General features: G+C 40.2%; 1 protein-coding gene across 4 annotated transcripts in view; it reads left to right on the top strand.

Annotated features, from left to right (window-relative positions):
* Positions 1 to 3,461, top strand: part of PDGFRA (platelet derived growth factor receptor alpha) — a 43,734-nt gene extending 40,273 nt beyond the window's left edge. For all 4 annotated transcript variants that reach the window (XM_082726742.1, XM_082726744.1, XM_082726743.1 and 1 more), the window contains exon 23: positions 397 to 3,461. In XM_082726742.1, coding sequence (XP_082582868.1) covers positions 397 to 544 — 148 coding nt within the window. In that variant the 3' untranslated portion in view covers positions 545 to 3,461. The remainder of the gene's footprint in view (positions 1 to 396) is intronic.
* Positions 3,462 to 20,622: the final 17,161 nt, after the last annotated feature.

Below are 20,622 nucleotides of genomic sequence, written 5' to 3'. Positions count from 1 at the left end.
CCCGGCTGTAGTTCGCAGCTGATTTCTTCCCTCTTTGCTTTTCCTTCCCTCATTGTCTTCTGATCAGGCCCTGCTTGCTTTCTTTTCCACTAGGACTGAGTAGGGAGCGTAGAAATGGTCACAGCTCTGCTGGAAGATTTGACAGGAGGAGGGCCGACGTGTGGAGATGACCTGGGGATCTGGGTTTTGCCCCGGGGCCCACTGTGGTGTGATGTGTGATGAGTAGCCTCCTGGCTTGGCAGCAGAATCCTGCCAGATCGGATGGCCCGAGGTTGAAAGCCAAAAGATCGTGCAGGAAGAGCTCCTTTGCCTTTGGGGGACCCATGCTAGCCACCCAATCCCAGTCTCATGGGTCTGCACGTGGGCCTAACCTTTCCCATCCTCTCCCTCGTCCAGCTCGCAGACCTCCGAAGAGAGCGCTATCGAGACAGGTTCCAGCAGCTCTACCTTCATCAAGAGAGAGGACGAAACCATCGAGGACATCGACATGATGGACGACATTGGCATAGACTCCTCAGACCTGGTAGAGGACAGCTTCCTGTGACTGGGAGATTTCGGCGGGGGCCTTCCACTCCTGGAGCCACTTTGGATCCCTTTAAGCAAACCACTTTATTGCAATGCAGAAGTTTGGGAGGAGGACTTGGATGAGGTGTCAAGAGAAGTTCCCAGCCGAGGGCCTCAGGGAGCCTGCTCACTACGGCTGAATAGGAGATTTCGAGATGGACTTCGTTGCCTTGCCTTTTGGCTGTGATTCAGTAGCATCTCAGCAGCGTGTGAACTCTGGAGATGGATGGACAAGGAAGCGATAGGCCACGGAAGGTGAACTCCGTGTGTCAAGGGCATTTGGTGAGATTCCAACAGACACAACAACTTCAATTGTGAGAAAACTCCAGTATTGTAATTATGTAAATAGGTCTAACGGAAGATGTGTTTAGGTTTGTATTAACTGTCTTCTCTGGACTTCTGAAGAGACCGCTCGTCCCATCCATGTACTTCTGCTTGAAAACTGGTATCAGCTGCTGTTGAGCTCCTCTGTGAAGTACATGCAAAACCACTTTTGAACCTTAAAAGGTACTGGTACTATAGTATTTCACTTTTTTTTTTTTTTTTTTTTAGTGTTAAAGAGATAACAAATAACAATTAACCAAACTCGTTTACTAGATTTGGGTCATTTAGAAGCCCACCAGCTCATTTTCATATAGTAATCTACGTTTATAATACTACTGTTATCGGTAATGCTAAATGTGTAACACATTTTCCCTATAGAGAAAGCACAATTAAAAAAAAATTCTTACTAAGTAGGTGACAAGTTTGACAGTTTTTGACATTTATATCAAATAACCGATGTTTCTCTAGAAAATATGGTAATAGCTTTAGTGGATTAAATTTAGTTGAACATAGAGAACAGAGTAAAAGTAGCGTCTTCCAGGAAGTCAAGTGTTTTAAACTGTGGACTGAATAGGTTCCCTAATCCATTGTACTAAAAACAATTAATCGCCCTCTGAGGTGATGGGATTTGAAAGAAACAAAACCCCTAAATCCGAAATGTTCTCAATATGAAGGCATAAGCCCATGCCTAATGTGACTTCTCATGTTATTACCCAGTGGAAAATAACAATCATCAGCAAAATAGACTGAATTTGCAGAGGCCATTTTTATGCCTGGTGACTCTGGTGCATCCCAGCATCTGTATTTTTTTAAAATTTTACAAACCCTAGAAGAGTCAGAAGCATGCCTTGACTATGGCCCCCTTTGGTTCAGCTGGGAGAACACACAGGCGTATGTGTTAGCTTAGGTTCTTGGTTCCCAAATGTAACCAGGATCACCAAATTCTAGATCCCCACCTTAGAGCCTCTGAATTACCGAGTCTGGCAGGAGCAGGAACCTTGTATTTTTATAAATTGCTTGGCTGTTCTGATGAGCCAGGTTTGGGAAACACCTGCTTAGGTTCCAGGAAGTTGCCATGGGAAACAGATCATTTGAAATTTGGAACTGGACTAGAAGTCAGCCATGCCAGAAGCCTACTATTTAAATCCTTGTCTCTGGGTCAGTGACATTCAGTGCCCTCCATCCAGCAATTGCTGCCTTTCGTTTAACTTTTCAGTCTTAGCTGAGGCTGAGAGAGTCAAACCTTGGTTTGGCAGGTCCTCTAGGAGTAAAGAGGCTGCTTCCAGCTGCATTGAGGCACTGGACTTGCCCCCTGGACTTGCCCCCTGAGGCATGCATGAAAATGATGCAATTCAGTATCCCAAGTCTCTGTGTCACCAGGTTGATATTTGGGTGAAAAAATGATCTTTTAAGTTTTGCCGAAATTGTGGGGTGAGACAGCAGGACAAATTGTCACATCATCCAAACTGTCAAACTGATTGGTGTGGGTTCATTGGCATTCTTCGCAGTAGCGCTTAATTGCTGACACCGTGTGAAAAAAACCTGGGCTGCGATTAGTGCAATCACGGCGTGTGCTCCTGGCAGGTGATGGCGTTGGAAGACGCAGCAGCGGTAACAAACAAGGTCCTTGACTCCCCACGGGTGCAGTCTCAATGCAAGCCCCAACTTTCTTCTCCCCCGTTTTCATACTGAGTGTGAAGACTGAGCCAGATTGGCCAATTAAAAACAGAAAATCTGACTAGGTTCTGTAGAGCCAATTAGACTTGAAATACATTCGTGTTTCTAGAATCACAGCTCAAGCATTCTGTTGATCGCTCCCTGTCTGTTGTACAGCCTTCTTTTGCTGGTGCTTTGCATTTTGATGTTCCTTGGAGTTCTGCATGACATCATGAGGCTGGATGAAAATTCTCAGGCGAGTACGTTCCAGTCCTGATGAATACCCCACCTGAGCTTATGTGTGACTGCATTTTTTAAAAAAATTTTTTACTGTGTATTCAGTGTATTACAGATTTGATTTCCTTTTTGGCCTCCTGCAAAGTCCCCAGATGAAAATTGGCCAATCCTCCCTGCTTTCTATTTTTATGAAGACAATCAAAGCTGGCCTGAGAAACACAATTTGTGACTTTTTTAAATGGTCGATGATGTCCTTAAAATGTGGTCTGCCGATCTGTACAAATGGTCCTATTTTTGTGAAGAGGGACGTGAGATAAAATGATGTTATACATCAATATGTATATATGTATTTCTATGTAGACTTGGAGAATACTGCCAAAACATTTATGACAGAGCTGTATCACTGCCTTGGTTTATATTTTTTTGACTGTGATATTCCCCATAGGCACAATGACTGTTGCACTTTTGAATGTCCAAAATTTATATTTTAGAAAAATAAAGAGAAAAATAACGTCAGTGTTTCCAAAATAGTGGTGTGGCGAATGTGTGAGACATAACTCAATAGGGTCTACTGATAAAAAAAAAAATGTATTACAAAATGCCCCATTTGTGCTTTTGTTTTAAAACGTGTAAATGAAGATCTTTATATTTCAATAAATGATATATATAATTTAAAGTTATGCTGAGGTTCTAGCATTTTGGTCTTTAGCTGAATCCTGGAAATGAAAGCCATCCTGTGTAATTTGCTTTGTTAGCAACATTTCAGTGGGACTCCATAATAGGGTTTCGATGAAACCAATAGGAAATTTAAGATTGAAACATTATTTGAGCTGGTTAGTTTTCAGACCCAGGATTTGTCTTAAAGATGACGAGTATGTGGTTACATCTCTGATCTATTTATTTTAATAGCGTCGTATTGCATGGTATTTTTCTCCCCTGCAGAAGGAGTACAGGACTGCATTTACTGTGTACAACCTTCAAACATGGTACATAGTTGTAATACAAAAGATGACAGTTTTTTCATTCTAACCTCTTCCCTGTCCCCGTGCTGGTTCCCAGAAGCAGAAATGCATCTTCTATCTTCCCAGTTCCCTTTCTGTGCATCTGTTTTTATACATACAGATACATCTGTATTTTTGCTTTGTATTTTACCTAAATGAGATTTACTTCTGTTTTTAGGAAAAGATTTTATTTATTTTTATTTTAGAGCATGAGCATGAGAGAGCATGTGCACATGAACTGGGTTGGAGGGGGAGAGAGGGAGGGACCCTCCAGCAGACTCCTCACTGAGTGCAGAGCCCAATGCAAGGCTCTATCCCATGACCTTGAGATCATGACCTGAGCTGAAACCAAGAGTCAGAAGCTTAACCAGCAGTCAGACGCTTAACCGAGTCACCCAGATGCCTCCATAATGCTTTCTAAAGTGCTTCCCCCCACCTTTTTTTTTTTTTTTTTTAAACAGACTTTATTTCCTAGAGCAGTTTTAGGTTCACAGCAAATTGAACGGGAGGCACAGAGGTTTCCTTCTACCTCTTGCCTTTCCCATCATCAGCATCTCCCAGAGTGGCACATCTGTTACAGTTGATGAAACTATACTGACACGTCCTTATCAGACTTTATGCTGCTCTTCTCTGTCAATGCTATGTTTTAGAGATCTCCCTGAGAAGTCCCTGTAGACAGGCTTCCCTCATGTTCCACATGTGAATGTAATCAATGCGATCATGTTTCTCTAGGTGTCTTTATGGTTCCCATGAGTCAATGCGATGGTAATCAATGGTTCTAGAATCCATGCGATCATGTTCTAGGTGCCTTTATGGTTCCCAGGCTTTGCTATGGAATGACTTCATGAAGCTCTTTGCACACACGTCCTTGTGCACACATTGTAGTGTTTCACTAGGACAGAATTCTAGAAATGAAATTTTGCAAGGCCAAAGGGTTTGCAGAAATAAGTTGATATTAAGCCCAAGTCTTCCTGTATGATTGTCCCAGTAAATTTTTGAATCACCTGATTTGCACATTATTTTAGGAACCCTAGTTTTCTAGGGTTTTCTCTGCCTTTCATTGCTCACTGCAGTATATTAAGTGTTGGGAAGATGTTGGTTTTTGTGTTCTAAAGCGTGCTGAATTAAATGACTTCAGGATTTAAAGAACAAAAATTAGAGGGGCACCTCGGTGGCTCAGATGGTTAAGCATCTGCCTTCCGCTCAGGTCACGATCCCAGGGTCCTGGGATTAAGCCCTGCATCGGGCTCCCTGCTCAGCGGGGAGCCTGCTTCTCCCTGTCCCTCTATTGTTCACCCTGCTTGGGCTCTCCCACTCTTCTGTCCAATAAATAAAATAAAAACCACAAAAACGATAACATTTTAACTTATTTTCAATTTCTGGATGATGGAAATGATTGTTACTAATAATTGGAATGTAGCACCCTACTCCAATATAATTCCAACTTATTACCATATTCTAATAGCCTGAAGATCAAAGTTCACCTCCATGGAGTTCAGTTGGAAGGTGTGGATTGCAGGCTGGGTATTGACTCTGCTTCCATTCCAGCCCCAAGAAGGAGACGTGATCTAGCATCCACACAAGGCGCTCAGCCTGCAGAGTGATCTTTCTATTCTCCTTTTTAATGTATAATTCTACCTCTTAATATAATACAGTGTGGCCTATTTTATCTCCTCATGCCAGTAAGAACAACTTTCACTATTGGAGGGTTTGTTTTTTTATTTGAATTCAATGAGCGCACCTATTAGCCCATGTCATTAGTTTCAGATGTATCCTTGAGTGATTCATCAGTTGCGTGTAACACCCGGCACCCGTCATGTCACATGCCCTCCTTAATGCCCATCACCCAGTTACGACTATTAGATGGTTTTAAAACTCTGTCAAAGATCCTTTTCACATTTACTTTTTTTGATTCTTAAGATAGCACGTTGAGGCAGGGAAGACATTTGAGGAGGAAACCAAGTGACTTTCAAAAACCATACAGCTGAGTAATGAGAGCACCAAGGCTAGAAATTCTGAATATACTAATTCCAGTGTTTATACCGTACGGGACCATGGGAAAGCAAGAGATCCGGAGAAAGGGTTCGTGTTCAGAAGTAGGTTGCTTTGCTTCTTGAGATACTTCAAAAGACAAGTGATGGACTAGTTGGCGTGTAGAAGCATTTCACACGTTTATAATAATTTCTTTTTAGGCTATACTACAATAGCTCTAATAATATTATGACTCTAATAGTTATATGCCTCATAAAATGCAGCTCAAGAAAATGACTTAAAATACCTGAATCCATCATAAACTAGGCAATTTCCCCCAGGATAATGGCAATAGAAATGCTTCCTTATCTCTGACTCCAAATACATACAAGGATTAAACTCAACCACGTTGTTATAGCAAAATTAATATACTGTGCTAATAACACAATTTTTTTCACCCCTACAATTTAATATATGTGAATATATGTATAATATAGCCTTATTAGCAGATTTTAATGTTCTGTTCTACCCAGCTACATAAATAGCATCAATGTCCTAAGGAATAATGAACGCATCTTCCAAAATCTCTTCCTATGTGGGTAATGTTTCCATCAACCACATTTTAGTCTACATGTAAAGCAATGGAGTTATCAAGGACACATGGTTTCACATGGCAGGGGGAGCATATTTGCTCCCTGTTTCTGGTTTAAAGGCTAATTGGAATTTTAAAAAGATTTGCCACATTATCCTGGCAGATGGTATTTTGCTTTATCATTATTCATGGGTATTAATGACTTCCCTCTGGAGCATGTGTATCCTGTCTATTTTGAATTTCATTACATTTCATGCTGACTGCTCCAAACAGAATTGGATCCAGAATTTTCTGTGTGGTGCTCGAGCTGCAGATTGTTGGGTTGGTCAAAGTTTTGGACTTGATTAGAAATTAAGTAACTCTTTGAAATGAAGAAAACCTTTTTCTTCTCTGACTTGAGTATTCCATTACACTTTTCATTTGGCTGAGCTTACCATCCCACAGGGTTGCATGTAATACCTGGCATGTATGAAGACCGTTCCAAAGTATCCTGCGTTAGCCTGAGATTATTAGAAATCCTTTCTTTTTTCCCTAGAGGGGTTAGGGTCGGGTTTCTAAATATGGAAAATGCATGAGGAACATGATGGTAATGATCTGGCCACAGAAAGTCATTTTTTAATTAATCTCTTCAACAAATACTATTAGAGAACAGCCTCTTCTTTGTTTAGTTGATCTCTAGAATATTTAAGCCTCACTGAGGCAGCTGGCAGAGTTGATTCCAACTGGCTAACTACCTGAGGGGAACATGGCATCACAGAGCAGAGCAGCACCTAGCAGAAAAGGTGGTGGGTGGAGGGCCACAGTCTATACTTGGGGGTAACAAAAAGCTGGAGTAGTATATCGTGAATAATCTATACGATATGAGTATAGCTTAATGGAGACTTCTGGTAAAACTAAAGCTTTCCTGCAACTAGAGGACACAAAGTGTTGTCGGAACATTTGAGAATGGGAAGGTAGGGCTGGGGTAGTGAGACCTGTGGACTTGCTTCTTCCAGCCCCTGTCCAAGCTTGATTCGACACACTTCACAGCCACCTTCACATCCATCCTCCCCCAATCCCCCCCCCCTATCCTTAGATGTTATTGAGCTAGGCACTGTTACAGGCCCTGGGATTCAGAAGTAATACAATACATAAGATCTCTACATCACGGAAGATGGAAATAGTTTCTCTCGAGAGCAGAAAGCAGATTTATTTGATGGTGTCCCCTTCTGGCACAGATGTTGGTCAGATGTGCTTGCAGCCTATCGTAAAACACTGGTGCTTCCTAAGCTCAAGGCTCTTGCCTGTGAGGACCGTTGCCTCTGAGCACCCACCCAGGCCACTTTGCATTACCCTTACAGGGTTCAGGATGCAGGGAAAACTGACATAAATATCAAGCTCATGCTGTTTACTGGATTGTGGTAGTAAAGTCCCTTGTTTCTGATCCAGGAGTCTCTTTTATCTTCTGGAAGCATCCATGAAACTGTGGTGGTCCAACCTGTAAGCTTCCAAGTACAATAAAATCTTAGACCCTTCATAGTTCTTGACACTAACTCAACATATATATATATATTTTTTTTACATAGAAAATGATGTTATGTATAAGTAAAGACAATTATACTTCTTCCTTTCCGATTTGGATGCTTTTGTTTTACTTGCCTTATTGCGCTGGTTAGGAATTCCAGTACAAAGTTGAATGAAAACAGTTTATTAGGAAGACTTTTTTCTGCATCTATTGAGATTATCATATACTTTCTCTTTTTTCATTTGTTAGTTTGGTTAGTTACATTGACTGCTTTCCAAAAGTCAAGGATTCTTAACATTCCTGGGTTAAAATACCCTTAACTATAATTTATTATTCTTTTTATATATTGCTGGATTCAGTATGCTAATATTTTGTTAAGAATTGTTCTTTTCCTTCTCGAAACAGCTTTATTGATCACCAGCTTGATTTTACCCCACAAGATTCTTTGCCACAGTTTGGCGACTGTGGCCATTGCTGCTATGAACATTTGGGGTACAGATGGCCCTTATTTTCACGACATCTGTATCTTTGGGGTCAATACCCAGTAGCGCAATTGCAGGGTCATAGGGAAGCTCTATTTTTAATTTCTTAAGGAATCTCCACACTTCTCCAAAGAGGCTGCACCAACTTGCATTCCCACCAACAGTGTAAGAGGGTTCCCCTTTCTCCACATCCTCTCCAACACTTGTTGTTTACTGACCTGTTGATTTTGGCCATTTTAACTGGTGTAAGGTAGTATCTTAATGTGGTTTTGATTTGAATCTCCCTGATGGCTAATGATGATGAACATTTTTTCATGTGTCTGTTAGCCATTTGTATGCCCTCTTTGGAGAAGTGTCTGTGTCTTCTGCCCATTTTTTAAAAAATATTTTAATTTTTTTTTTTTTTTTTATTTGACAGAGAGAGATCACAAGTAGGCAGAGAGGCAGGCAGAGAGAGAGAGGAGGAAGCAGGCTCCCTGTGGAGCAGAGAGCCCGATGGGGGACTCGATCCCAGGACCCTGAGATCATGACCTGAGCCGAAGGCAGCGGCTTAACCCACTGAGCCACCCAGGCACCCCCCAAAATATTTTAATTTTTTAATAAACATATAATGTATTATTAGCCCCAGGGGTACAGGTCTGTGAGTCTTCTGCCCATTTTTTGGATATGATTATCTGTTTTATGTGTGTTGAGTTTGAGGAGTTCTCCTTATAGATCTTGGATATCAGCCCTTTGTCTGTACTGTCATTTGACAATATCTTCTCCCATTCCATGGGAATGGGCCTTCTTGTTTTGTTGACTGTTTCCTTTGCTATGCAGAAACTTTTGATCTTGATGAAGTCCCAGAGTTCATTTTCGCTTTTGTTTCCTTTGCCTCTGGGGATATATCTTGAAAGAAGTTGCTATGGCTGATGTCAAACAGGTTACTATGTTCTCTTGGATTTTGATAGATTCCTGCCTCACACTGAGGTCTTTTAACCATTTTGAGTTTATCTTTGTGTATAGTGTGAGAGAATGGTCGAGTTTCATTCTTCTATACATAGCTGTCCAATTTTCCCAGCACAATTTATTGAAGAGGCTGTCTTTTTTCCACTGTTATATTTTTTCCAGTACATTAGTTGACCATAGAGTTGCAGGTCCATATCTGGTCTCTCTACTCTGTTCCACTGGTCTTTGTGTCTTTTTGTGCCAGTACCATGCTGTCTTGGTGATCACAGCTTTTTTTTTTTTTTAAATTTATTTTTTATTTATTTTCAGCATAACAGTATTCATTATTTTTTTTTAATATTTTATTTGTTTATTTGACAGAGAGCTAGAGAGAGAGCACAAGTAAGCAGAGCGGCAGGGAGAGGGGGAGAGAGAGAAGCAGGCTATCCGCTGAGCAGGGAGCCCGATGTGGGGCTCGATCCCAGGACCCTGGAATCATGACCCGAGCCGAAGGCAGCTGCTCAACCAACTGAGCCACCCGGGCGCCCCGTCAGTATTCATTATTTTTGCACCACACCCAGTGCTTCATGCAATCTGTGCCCTCTCTAATACCCACCACCTGGTACCCCGACCTCCCACCCCCCACCCCTTCAAAACCCTCAGATTGTTTTTCAGAGTCCATAGTCTCTCATGGTTCACCTCCCCTTCCAATTTCCCCCAACTCCCTTCTCCTCTCTAACTCCCCATGTCCTCCATGCTATTTGTTATGCTCCACAAATAAGTGAAACCATATGATAATTGACTCTCTCTGCTTGATTTATTTCACTCAGCATAATCTCTTCGAGTACCGTCCATGTTGCTACAAAAGTTGGGTATTCGTCCTTTCTAATGGAGGCATAATACTCCATAGTTTGTATGGACCACATCTTCCTTAGCCATTCATCCATTGAAGGGCATCTTGGTTCTTTTGGATAAAAGACCTCAACATGAGATAGGAATCCATCAGAATTCTAGAGGAGAACATAGGCAGTAATCTCTTTGATATCAGCCACAGCAACTTCTTTCAAGATATGTCTCCAAAGGCAAAGGAAACAAAAGCGAAAATAAACTTTTGGGACTTCATCAAAATCAAAAGCTTCTGCACAGCAAAGGAAACAGTCAAGAAAACAAAGAGGCAACCCATGGAATGGGAGAAGATATTTGCAAATGACAGTACAGACAAAAGGTTGATATCCAGGATCTATAATGAACTCCTCAAACTCAACACACACAAAACAGACAATCATATCAAAAAATGGGCAGAAGATATGAACAGACACTTCTCCAATGAAGACATACAAATGGCTATCAGACACATGAAAAAATGTTCATCATCACTAGCCCTCAGGGAGATTCAAATTAAAACCACATTGAGATATCACCTTACACCAGTTAGTATGGCCAAAATTAGCAAGACAGGAAACAACATGTGTTGGAGGGGATGTGGAGAAAAAGGAACCCTCTCACACTGTTGGTGGGAATGCATGTTGGTGCAGCCTCTTTGGAGAAGTGTGGAGATTCCTTAAGAAATTAAAAATAGAACTTCCCTATGACCCTGCAATTGCACTACTGGGTATTGACACCAAAGATACAGATGTAGTGAAAATAAGGGCCATCTGTACCCCAATATTTATAGCAGCAATGATCACAGCTTTATAGTAAAGCTTGAAATCAGGCAGCGTGATGCCCCCAGTTTTGTTTTTCTTTTTCAACATTTACTTGAGCCAAGATGCCCTTCAACAGGCAAATGGATTAAGAGGATATGGTCCATATATACATGGAGTATTATGCCTCCAACAGAAAGGATGAATACCCAACTTTTGTATCAGCATGGATGACTGGAGGAGATTATGCTGAGTGAAATAAGTCGAGCAGAGAAAGTCAATTATCATAAGGTTTCGTTTACTTGTGGAGCATAAGGAATAACACGGAGGACACTTGGAGAAGGAGAGGAGAAGTGATTGGGGGAAATCGGAGAGGGAGACAAACCATGAGAGACTGTGAACACTGAGAAACAAATTGAGGGTTTTGGAGGGGAGGGAGGTGGGGGTTAGGGTGAGTCTCGTGGTGGATATTAAGGAGGGCATGTATTGCATGGAGCACTGGGTGTGGTGCATAAACAATCTTGGAACACTGAAAAAAAATTAAAAAAAATTTAAAATTAAAAAATTAAAAAATAAGACTCTTAGCCAGCATAGTACAGTCACTTAGCTAATGTCCTTGTTGCTTATAGAATCCTCAGGTGTCTTTATCAAAATGTTCCCCCCTCAGGTACTTAATGGCTGGGGTCTGTTTTTGTTCTAGGGGTCTTTTATTTTTTATTCTAATTTTTAAAATTTTATTTTTTATTGTTTTTAATTTTAATTATAGTATAGATAACATTCAGTGTTTTCAGTTTCAGGTGTACAATATAGTGATCCAACAATTCTTTATATTACTCAGTGCTCATCATTTTAAGTGTACTCTTATTCCCCTTCACCTATTTTACTCATCTATCCACCTACCTCCCCTCTGATATGCTTTATTTTAAACAAGTACCCTCAGTTATAGTTATTTTTTTCAACAAGAACATTTTTTACTTGAAGCACAGTCAGAATACACTGTTCTAAAAGATATATATATATATATATATATATATATATATATATATATAAAATGCGATTTGCAAAATTAGTTTGTAATACACAATATTCCCCTGGCCTAATGTTAAGTGCGTTTTGGATGATATATTTTGGAGCAATTTTCCATTCGAGGTTTTTAACCCTTCTCCTCCCCTTAAAGCCTGCATGTTGTGCAGGACATTTCTTTCTTCTCCTTAGTTTTCATATGGAGCCGCCGCAGAGAACAGAACCCAAAAGGCGCAGCCCCGGCAAGCCGAGTGTGATCGCCGACTGCAGCCTGCTCTCCAGGTGGTCCAGGTCCAGGTCCATACATATACATATATATATGTATATATATATATATATACATATATATGTATATATATATAACATTCCATTCTTGTTCATGATGAATATTGACTTTTTTCTGTTTTCTATAATTGTAATTTTCTACTCTTATCATTTCTTTGTCTTGGTTTGTATAAAGGTAATAAGTGGCTTTATATAATGAGTTGTGACATGTTTCCTTCTCCTCTATATTCTAGAAGAGTTTGTGTAGAATTGGTATTATATAATTCACCATAGAAGCCACCTGGTCCTGGAAGTTTCTTTGTTGGAGCGTTGCAAATTATGAATTCAATTTCTTTAATAAATACAGGGCTCTTCAATCTGTCTGATTCTTTTTGAGTAAGTTGGGTAGTTTGTGTTTGAAGGAATTTGTCTGTATCAGTTATGAATGTATTAGGAGAAAGTTTTTGACTTTATTAACATGAAGTTATTGATAACATTCTTATTATTCTTTATTATAAGATCTGTAGTGTTTTCTCCTTGTTCATTCATGATATTGATAATTTGTGTCTTCTTCCTTTTTTAATTGAGGATAGTCACAGTTGTGTGTTAATTTTAAAAATAATTTCAAAAAAATCAGCTTTTGGTTTCATTGTTTATCTGTTCTCTATTGTTGTCCTGCTTCTATTTTATTGGCTTCTACTCTATTACTTTTTTCCTTCTGCTTACTTTAGGCTTAATTTGTTCTTTTCTAGTTTCTTAAGATAGAAGCTTAGATAATTTTTGTGAGACATTTACACTTCCTAACGTACAGTTTTAATGCTTTAAGTTTTCTTATAAGAGTTAATTTAGATGCATCCTACAAATGTTGGTAAAGTGTAGTATGATATGTAATTCAAAGTATTACCAGAGTATAGAGAAAAGAGCCTTTAATCAATGAAGGGGGTGTTGCAGAGAAGTGTTAGAGCTGGCCTTTGAATGACTTTTTTCCAGAGAGAGAAGAAGGTAAGAGCATTCTAAGTCAAAAGAACGATAAGCCAGGGTTCATGAATTGACATTTCCTTTTAAAGCATGCTCATGAATATTTAATAGCTGTAGTCCACAGATAGAAGATCTTTGAAAGGCAGGGAAAGGGCCAGTCATTCCCATAAACCAAAAGTGGTATTAAGGCTGAAAGTTGGTTTGGGTCTTGAAGTCATCCTTTTAGCTGATAGCATTTTAAGTGAGAATAGTATTGGTCCAAGAGAGTTAAAAAAAAAAAAAGAAAGAAAGAAAGAAAAGAAAAGAAAGTACTGTCATGTGTGAAATTCTTGGATATTGATCAAAACAAAGGCAAAATAAGGTGCACATGGAAACAGGAGCGCAGTATCTGGTTATAACTCTTAGATATAGTTCGTTAAGAAACACTCATTTATTAGAGAGATATTGCCTTGGAATCTCCCGACTTCCCATCTACTTCTACAGTCATGAGACCTTTATCTCTGCTTGGTTTCTTAATCTCTGTAGCAGATATTATAGATTGGCCCACTCAACATCTTTCTGTGTGCTTTCGTTGCTTTTTAAAAATACCAAGGTTGGAAGGCAAAGCACTCAAATTCCCTTGCAGCTAGAGTTTGGCCATGTGACATGATCCTGGCCAATCAGATGTGGGTGTAGTTTCTGGGGAGGACTTCCTTATTGCATTAAAAAGGCAAAGATGAGAAAAAGTTTTTATCTTTCTTACATTGTCCAGGATTCCCGTTTTTTCCTTCCTGGAACTTGAAGACAATTCCTAGGGTGGCGGCAGTCATTTTTGACCATGACATTCAAAATCACGTCCTAAAAATGGCAGTCGAGGACACTGCAACAGGCTTCCTGATGACATTCTTGAACAAGTACATTAGCTCTGACCTATCTAATCCCCCTTTTTTCGTTGTTAAAAAAACACAAGTTCAAGCGACTATTTTCATGTTTTCCATCACTTACAATAAATTCATTCATAAGTGTTGCAACCTTTTTGTAACAAGTAAAAAAGTTGTACTGGGATCTGGATCTCTATAATTCCAACCTGTAACAACTTTCTTAACTGGGCTTCCAAGATATCAACGTCTCTTCATTTTCATCCTGCACTACTGGTTGAGTTTATTTATTTATTTATTTATTTGAGAGAGCGAGCATGAGTGGGAGGAGAGGGAGAAGGAGAAGCAGGTTCCACATGGAGCAGGGAGCCCAGTGTGGGGATGGATGCAGGGTTTGGTCCCAGGAAGTTGAGATCATGACTGGAGCAGAAGGCAGATGCTTCACTGACTGAGCCACCCAGACATCCCTACTGGTTGATTTTAATCAGTCTCTCTACTAATCCTTCTCTTCTCCCGGACTTTGTTTATATTGGAGTGCCCCAGGCAAATTCTGAACCTCATTTTTTTCCTGGTCTTATCTAAGTTCATGGCATCAAATACCATCTATGTGCTGGCAATTTCTAAATGCATATTTCCAAGCCAGTCCTTTTTCCTAAACTACAGATTCATGTGTCCAACTGCATCCTCAGCATCTTCATGTGAATGTCAAATAGTTGACCTCTTAACTTTATTATGTATTTTTTAATTTATTTATTTGACAGACAGAGATCACAAGTAGGCAGAGGGGCAGGTGGGAGGGGGATGGCAGGGGGCAGTAGGTTCCCTGCTGAGCAGAGAGCCAGATGTGGGGCACGATCCTAGGACCCTGGGATCTTGACCTGAGCTGAAGGCAGAGGCTTAACCCACCGAGCCACCCAGGTGCCCCGACCTCTTAACTTGAAAACTTGACTCTCACTTCTTCCCTCAGGCTTGATCTGTCTTCAGTCTCCCTCATCTGTGTGTTGACAGCTCTAACCTTCCAGTTGCTTATGCTTCAAATCTTGGAGTCATTCCTGACAACTCTCTTTTTCTCACACTCTGAAATTAATCTGCCAAGACTTTGGTTCTACCTGAAGCCTAACCAGATGGATTCATAATCTGGCCACTTCTCACTACCTGCCTTGCTGCCACCATGGACCAAGGCCCTATTGGGTTACTCTTAGGTCTACCTTTCTCTGCTCTCTTCTCTCCCACAGTAGACTGTTTTCAATACTGCAGCCCGAGTGATGTTTTTAAAATGAAGTCAGATCGCAGTTACCCCCTCGGCTCAAAACCCTATAATGGTTCTCCATTTTACTCAGAGTAAAACATAAAGTGTTGAAAATAGGAGTCAAGGCCCTTCAAGGTCTGGTCTCTGCCATCTCTCTGACTTCTTCTCCTCTTCCCTTTGTTCACTCCTTTCCAACCTCACTGGCCTCATTGCTGTTGCTGGAACACAAGGACCCACTCATGTTAAAGCTTTTGAATTGGAATCCTTGTCCCCAGCTAGGCTTGGATAGTTCCCTCATTTCTTCCATGTGTCTTTGCAATTTCACTTTCCCCACGAGGCCAGACCTGACCTCCTGTTTAATATGGACATTGGTACCACCGCCCCCTGGGCCCCCGACACTGCCCCTTACCCTTACCTCCAGCACTTCCTTTTCCACCTACTCTGCTCTACTTTTTCTTTTTTCCTCTACTTACAAGTATCTCATATATAATTTATTGATATATTCATTGTTATTTTCTGTCTCCTCTGCTAGAATGTAAGCTGTATGCTTACAAGATACATATCTGTTTTCTTCACTGATATATCCTGGTTCCTAGAATAGTGCCTAGTTCAGAGTAAAAGCCTAGTAAATATTTGTTGCAGGCAGCAGAAGAATTGAGAAAGCAGCACTTAAGTCTCTGGCAATTCTGGAGGCCAAATTCAATGTTGATCCCAAAGCTCCCGCCTATGTGCACCAATCTAAAATGCCCATTACATAATGGCTGTTTTTTTCTCTAGTGAAAAAGAAAAACAATCATGACAGTGATTGTAGAGGGTTTTTTTAAAAAATGATTTTATTTATTTATTTGTCAGAGAGAGCCTACAATCAGGGGGAGTGGCGGGCGGAGAGAGAAGCAGACTCCCTGCTGAGCAAGGGGCCCTATGTGGGACTTGATCCCAGGACCCAGGGATCAAGACCTGAGCTGAAGGCAGCTGCTTAACTGACTAATCAACCCAGACGTCTCTGTATGGGAGGTATTTAGTAGGACACATTTGCGAAGTACTGGGAAGTGTTTAAATAGAGCTTTTCTTAAATCCCCCCAAATCAAACCTTCTGTTGAATGCCCTCATTTATCATAACATTCCTTTCAGACTTATGGGAAGAATTACATTACTTATTTTGAATACCCCCAATTTTTTAAGTAATTGAAGTATAATTGACATACAATGTTGTATTAGTTTCAAGTGTACAACAGTGATTCAGTCTTTGTATACATTGCATAATGATCACCTCCGTAAGTCTAGTGTCTATCTGTCCCCATACAAGGTTACTACAATATCACTGACTCTACTCCCTGTGCTATACATTACATTCACATAACTTGCTTATTTTATAACTGAAAGTTTGTACTTCTTCACTTATTTCAGTTTGTATCCCCTTCACTCATTTTATCCCCTCCCCACTTTCCTTCCTTCTGGTAACCACAAGTCTATTCTTTGTATCTATGAGTTTGTTTATTTTGTTTTTTATATTCCATGTGTAAGTGAGATCATGTGCTGTATGTTTTTTTTTTAAAGATTTTATTTATTTATTTGACAGATAGAAATCACAAGTAGGCAGAGAGGCAGGCAGAGAGAGAGGAGGAAGCAGGCTCCCTGCTGAGCAGAGAGCCTGATGCGGGGCTCGATCCCAGGACCCTGGGATCATGACCTGAGCCGAAAGCAGAGGCTTTAACCCACTGAGCCACCCAGGTGCCCTCATGTGCTATATTTCTTTCTCTGACTTATTTCACCTAGCATAATACCTTCAAGGTCCACCTATGCTGTCACAAATGGCAAGATTTCATTCATATATATATATATAAATATACATACACATACACACACACACACCCCATATCTTTATTCATCATCTTAGGTGTTTCTGTATCTCAACTTTTATTAAAAATGCTGTAGTGAACCTAAGTGTACATATATCTTTTTGAGTTAGTGTTCTGTTTTCTTTGGATAGATACCCAGAAATGGCATTGTTTGATCATATGGTATTTCTTATTCTTTCTTTATTAAGAGTTTTAAAAAATATTTTATTTATTTATTTGAGAGAGAGAGCATGAGTGAGGGGAGGGGCAGAGGGAAAGGGAGAAGTAGACTTCTCACTGAGCAGGGAGCCTGACGTGCTGCTCAATCCTAGAACCCCAAGATCACTACCTGAGCTGAAGGCAGATGCTTAACCGACTGAGCCACAAAACACTCCTCATATGGTATTTCTATCTTTAATTTTTTTAAAAAAGATTTTATTTATCTATTTGACAGACAGACATCACAAGTAGGCAGAGAAGCAGGCAGAGAGAGAGGAGGAAGCAGGTTCCCTGCTGAGCAGAGAGCCCGATGTGGGGCTCGATCTCAGGACCCTGAGATCATGACCTGAGCTGAAGGCAGAGGCTTAACCCACTGAGCCATTCAGGCAGCCTATTTTTAATTTTTTTGTGGAACTTCCATACTGTTTTCCATGCTGGCTGCACCTTTACATTCTCACCAATGGGGCACAGAGGATTTCCTTTTCATCTTTACCAACACTTGTTATTTATTGTCTTTTTTTTTTTTTTAAGATTCTATTTATTTGTTTGACAGACAGAGATCACAAGTAGGCAGAGAGGCAGGCAGAGAGAGAGAGGAGGAAGCAGGCTCCCCACTGAGCAGAGAGCCCAATGCAGGGCTTGATCCCAAGACCCCCGGGATCATGACCCAAGCAGAAGGCAGAGGCTTTAACCTACTGAGCCACCCAGGTGCCCCTATTTCTTGTCTTTTTGGTAATAGCATTTTGACAGGTGTAAGGGAGATCCCATAGTGATATTGACTTGCATTTCCCTGATGATTAGTGATGTGCCCAGTGGCTATCTGGATGTCTTTTTATGTATCTATACAGATACTCTGCCCATTTTTAAATCTGATGTTTTTGTTGTTGTTATTGAGTTTTTTGAGTTCTTTGTATATTTTGTATATTAGCTCTTTACCAGATATATGATTTGCGAGTAACTTCTCCCATTAGGCAGGTTTCTTTTTCATTTTGTTGATGGTTTCTGTTGGTTTGCAGAAACTTTTTTTTTTTAAGACTTTATATATTTGGCAGAGAGTTCACAAGTAGGCAGAGAGAGAGAGGGGGGAGCAGGATCCCTGATGAGCAGAGAGCCTGATGTGATAATCTATCCCAGGACCCCGAGACCATGACCTGAGCCGAAGGCAGAGGCCTTAACCCAGTGAACCACCCAGGTACTCCCAGAAACTTTTTAGTTGTAGTCTCCCTTATTTATTTTTGCTTTTGTTGCCCTTACCTTTGAAGACAGATTAAAAAAAAAAAAGTCTCTAAGACCTATGTCAAAGGAACTTACTGCTTGTGTTTTTTTTTTGTTTTGTTTTTTTAAAGATTTTATTTATTTATTTATTTGACAGAGGTCACAAGTAGGCAGAGGGGGATGAGGCTGTGGGGCTCGATCCCAGGACCCTGAGATCATGACCTGAGCCAAAGGCAGAGGCTTAACCCACTGAGCCACCCAGGCACACTCTGCCTGTGTTTTCTTGTTTTAGGTCTTACATTCAAGTTCTTAATCCATTTTGAGTTCTTTTTGTGTAAGGTGTAAGACAGTGGTTCAGTTTTATTCTTTTGTATGTCTGTCCAGTATTTATTGAAGACTATCCTTTTCCCATTGTATATTCTTGTGGCCTTCATTGTAAATTAATTGACCATATATGCATGGGAAACCCAGAGCTTTACTGGCAAGCTGTCCAAGCTTGGAGTGAGGCAACAGGGGAGGAAAATAGTGGCAAAATCCTGAGCTAGTGCTTTATTTATTATAGGAATTAAGTACATGGGTGGTGTTGGGTAGTGGCTACTGTCATAAGGACAACATTTGTATTTGTAGACGTGGAGGTGAATTTCTCAGAAACATTGACTTTCACCTCACTAAGATTGAGAATTTATTCTGCTTCTGGTATGAATAAGCAAACATTGTTTAGTCTCAATTCCTCTTCAAATTCAGAGCTCTCGTTAGGTTTTGATGGAGGCTACTTGGCAAAGAACCCAGTCTATCCATAGAGGCATGTTTCAGCATGGAGTATAGCACACAATAGTCTGCATTATGATTATGCTACAGCTGAGGGCTAGCCACTTGATGAAACTTCTCTATGTTAATGATGCTAGAAAGGAAATTCTTTATCCTTGGTAGCTGTACCGTGGGGTGGGGATCGGGGGCACTCACAGTCAGAAATCTCAAGTGCCTCCTTAAACTTTGCACCCTTGGCATCTCACTTACCTCACCCGGGTCATTGTCCTGCTATGATCTGTTCTTGTTCTGAACCAAGTGGAATTAGCACTAAATGTTTCAGGAAATCTAGATTTCCGCCACCTTGGTTGTAATACTCTCTGAACAGTCTTGGACAAACCCTTTCCTGTTAGCATCTTGAAACTATGGAGAACCCTCTGTGGAAAGTTTGTTATTTCCTGGAACAACAATAATGCCATTTTGCTTATGGAAAAGACCATTTATTCTTTCTTTTCTCTTTCTATTTTTTTCTCTAAATCTTTCTCTATTTCTATTCTCTTTCGTTCTATTTATTCCCTCTCTACATAGATTGTCTCCCCTTCCTTCCTGAAACATTATTTATTCCATTTATTGTGTTTAGAGCAACAATTAAGAATCTGGTGGGAAATTTTTATAAACTAGCAATTGCATTTAACAAAGGCTTAATGGCCAAGTTCTGTTTAGTTGGACTCCTGAAAAGGTCTAACTAGAATGATCACAAATCCAGCCATCCTTTTATATTCTAGGGAACACTTTTTATCTTCCCTTTCTAATTTAATCAGTTTTGTATGTGATGCTGCGTCAAGTAAGTCCAAACAATTCAACAACTCCTTGTAGCTCTGTATCTGTTGCTTGAATTTACCTGGTTCTGAGAATATATTCTTCACCTGGACAGGGATGATGCTTCATGAAAATGATTCGTTGACTATATTGTCAGGGGAAAAAAAAGTCAGCAGCTGATTTTGCTGAAAACACACTAGCAGATCAGTTTTTTGAGGGCTAATTATAATAATGAACATGTTCATAATGTGCAAAGACTGTTATCACCTATTTGAAGTAAATCTCATGACGACCATACGAAGTAACTCATTATTATTATTCTTATATTTTAGATAAATGAAAGAAAGTTCAAAGAAAGAAGCATGTCTAGAATTACAAAGAAAGATGTGTGATTATTTTTCCCCTTAATTTATAAATATAAAGAGGACTGAGTGATGACATGAAGTCAAATGCCATTGAAAGAAGATTCTTATTTCTTACATTTCCTGAGAGGAGGGGGGGCACAAACCACA

Source organism: Mustela nivalis, assembly GCF_964662115.1.
Source record: "Mustela nivalis genome assembly, chromosome: 4".
NCBI classification, from domain to species: Eukaryota; Metazoa; Chordata; class Mammalia; order Carnivora; family Mustelidae; genus Mustela; species Mustela nivalis.
Note: the sequence above shows the minus strand (reverse complement) of the source record. Positions and strands in the feature narration are given on the sequence as shown.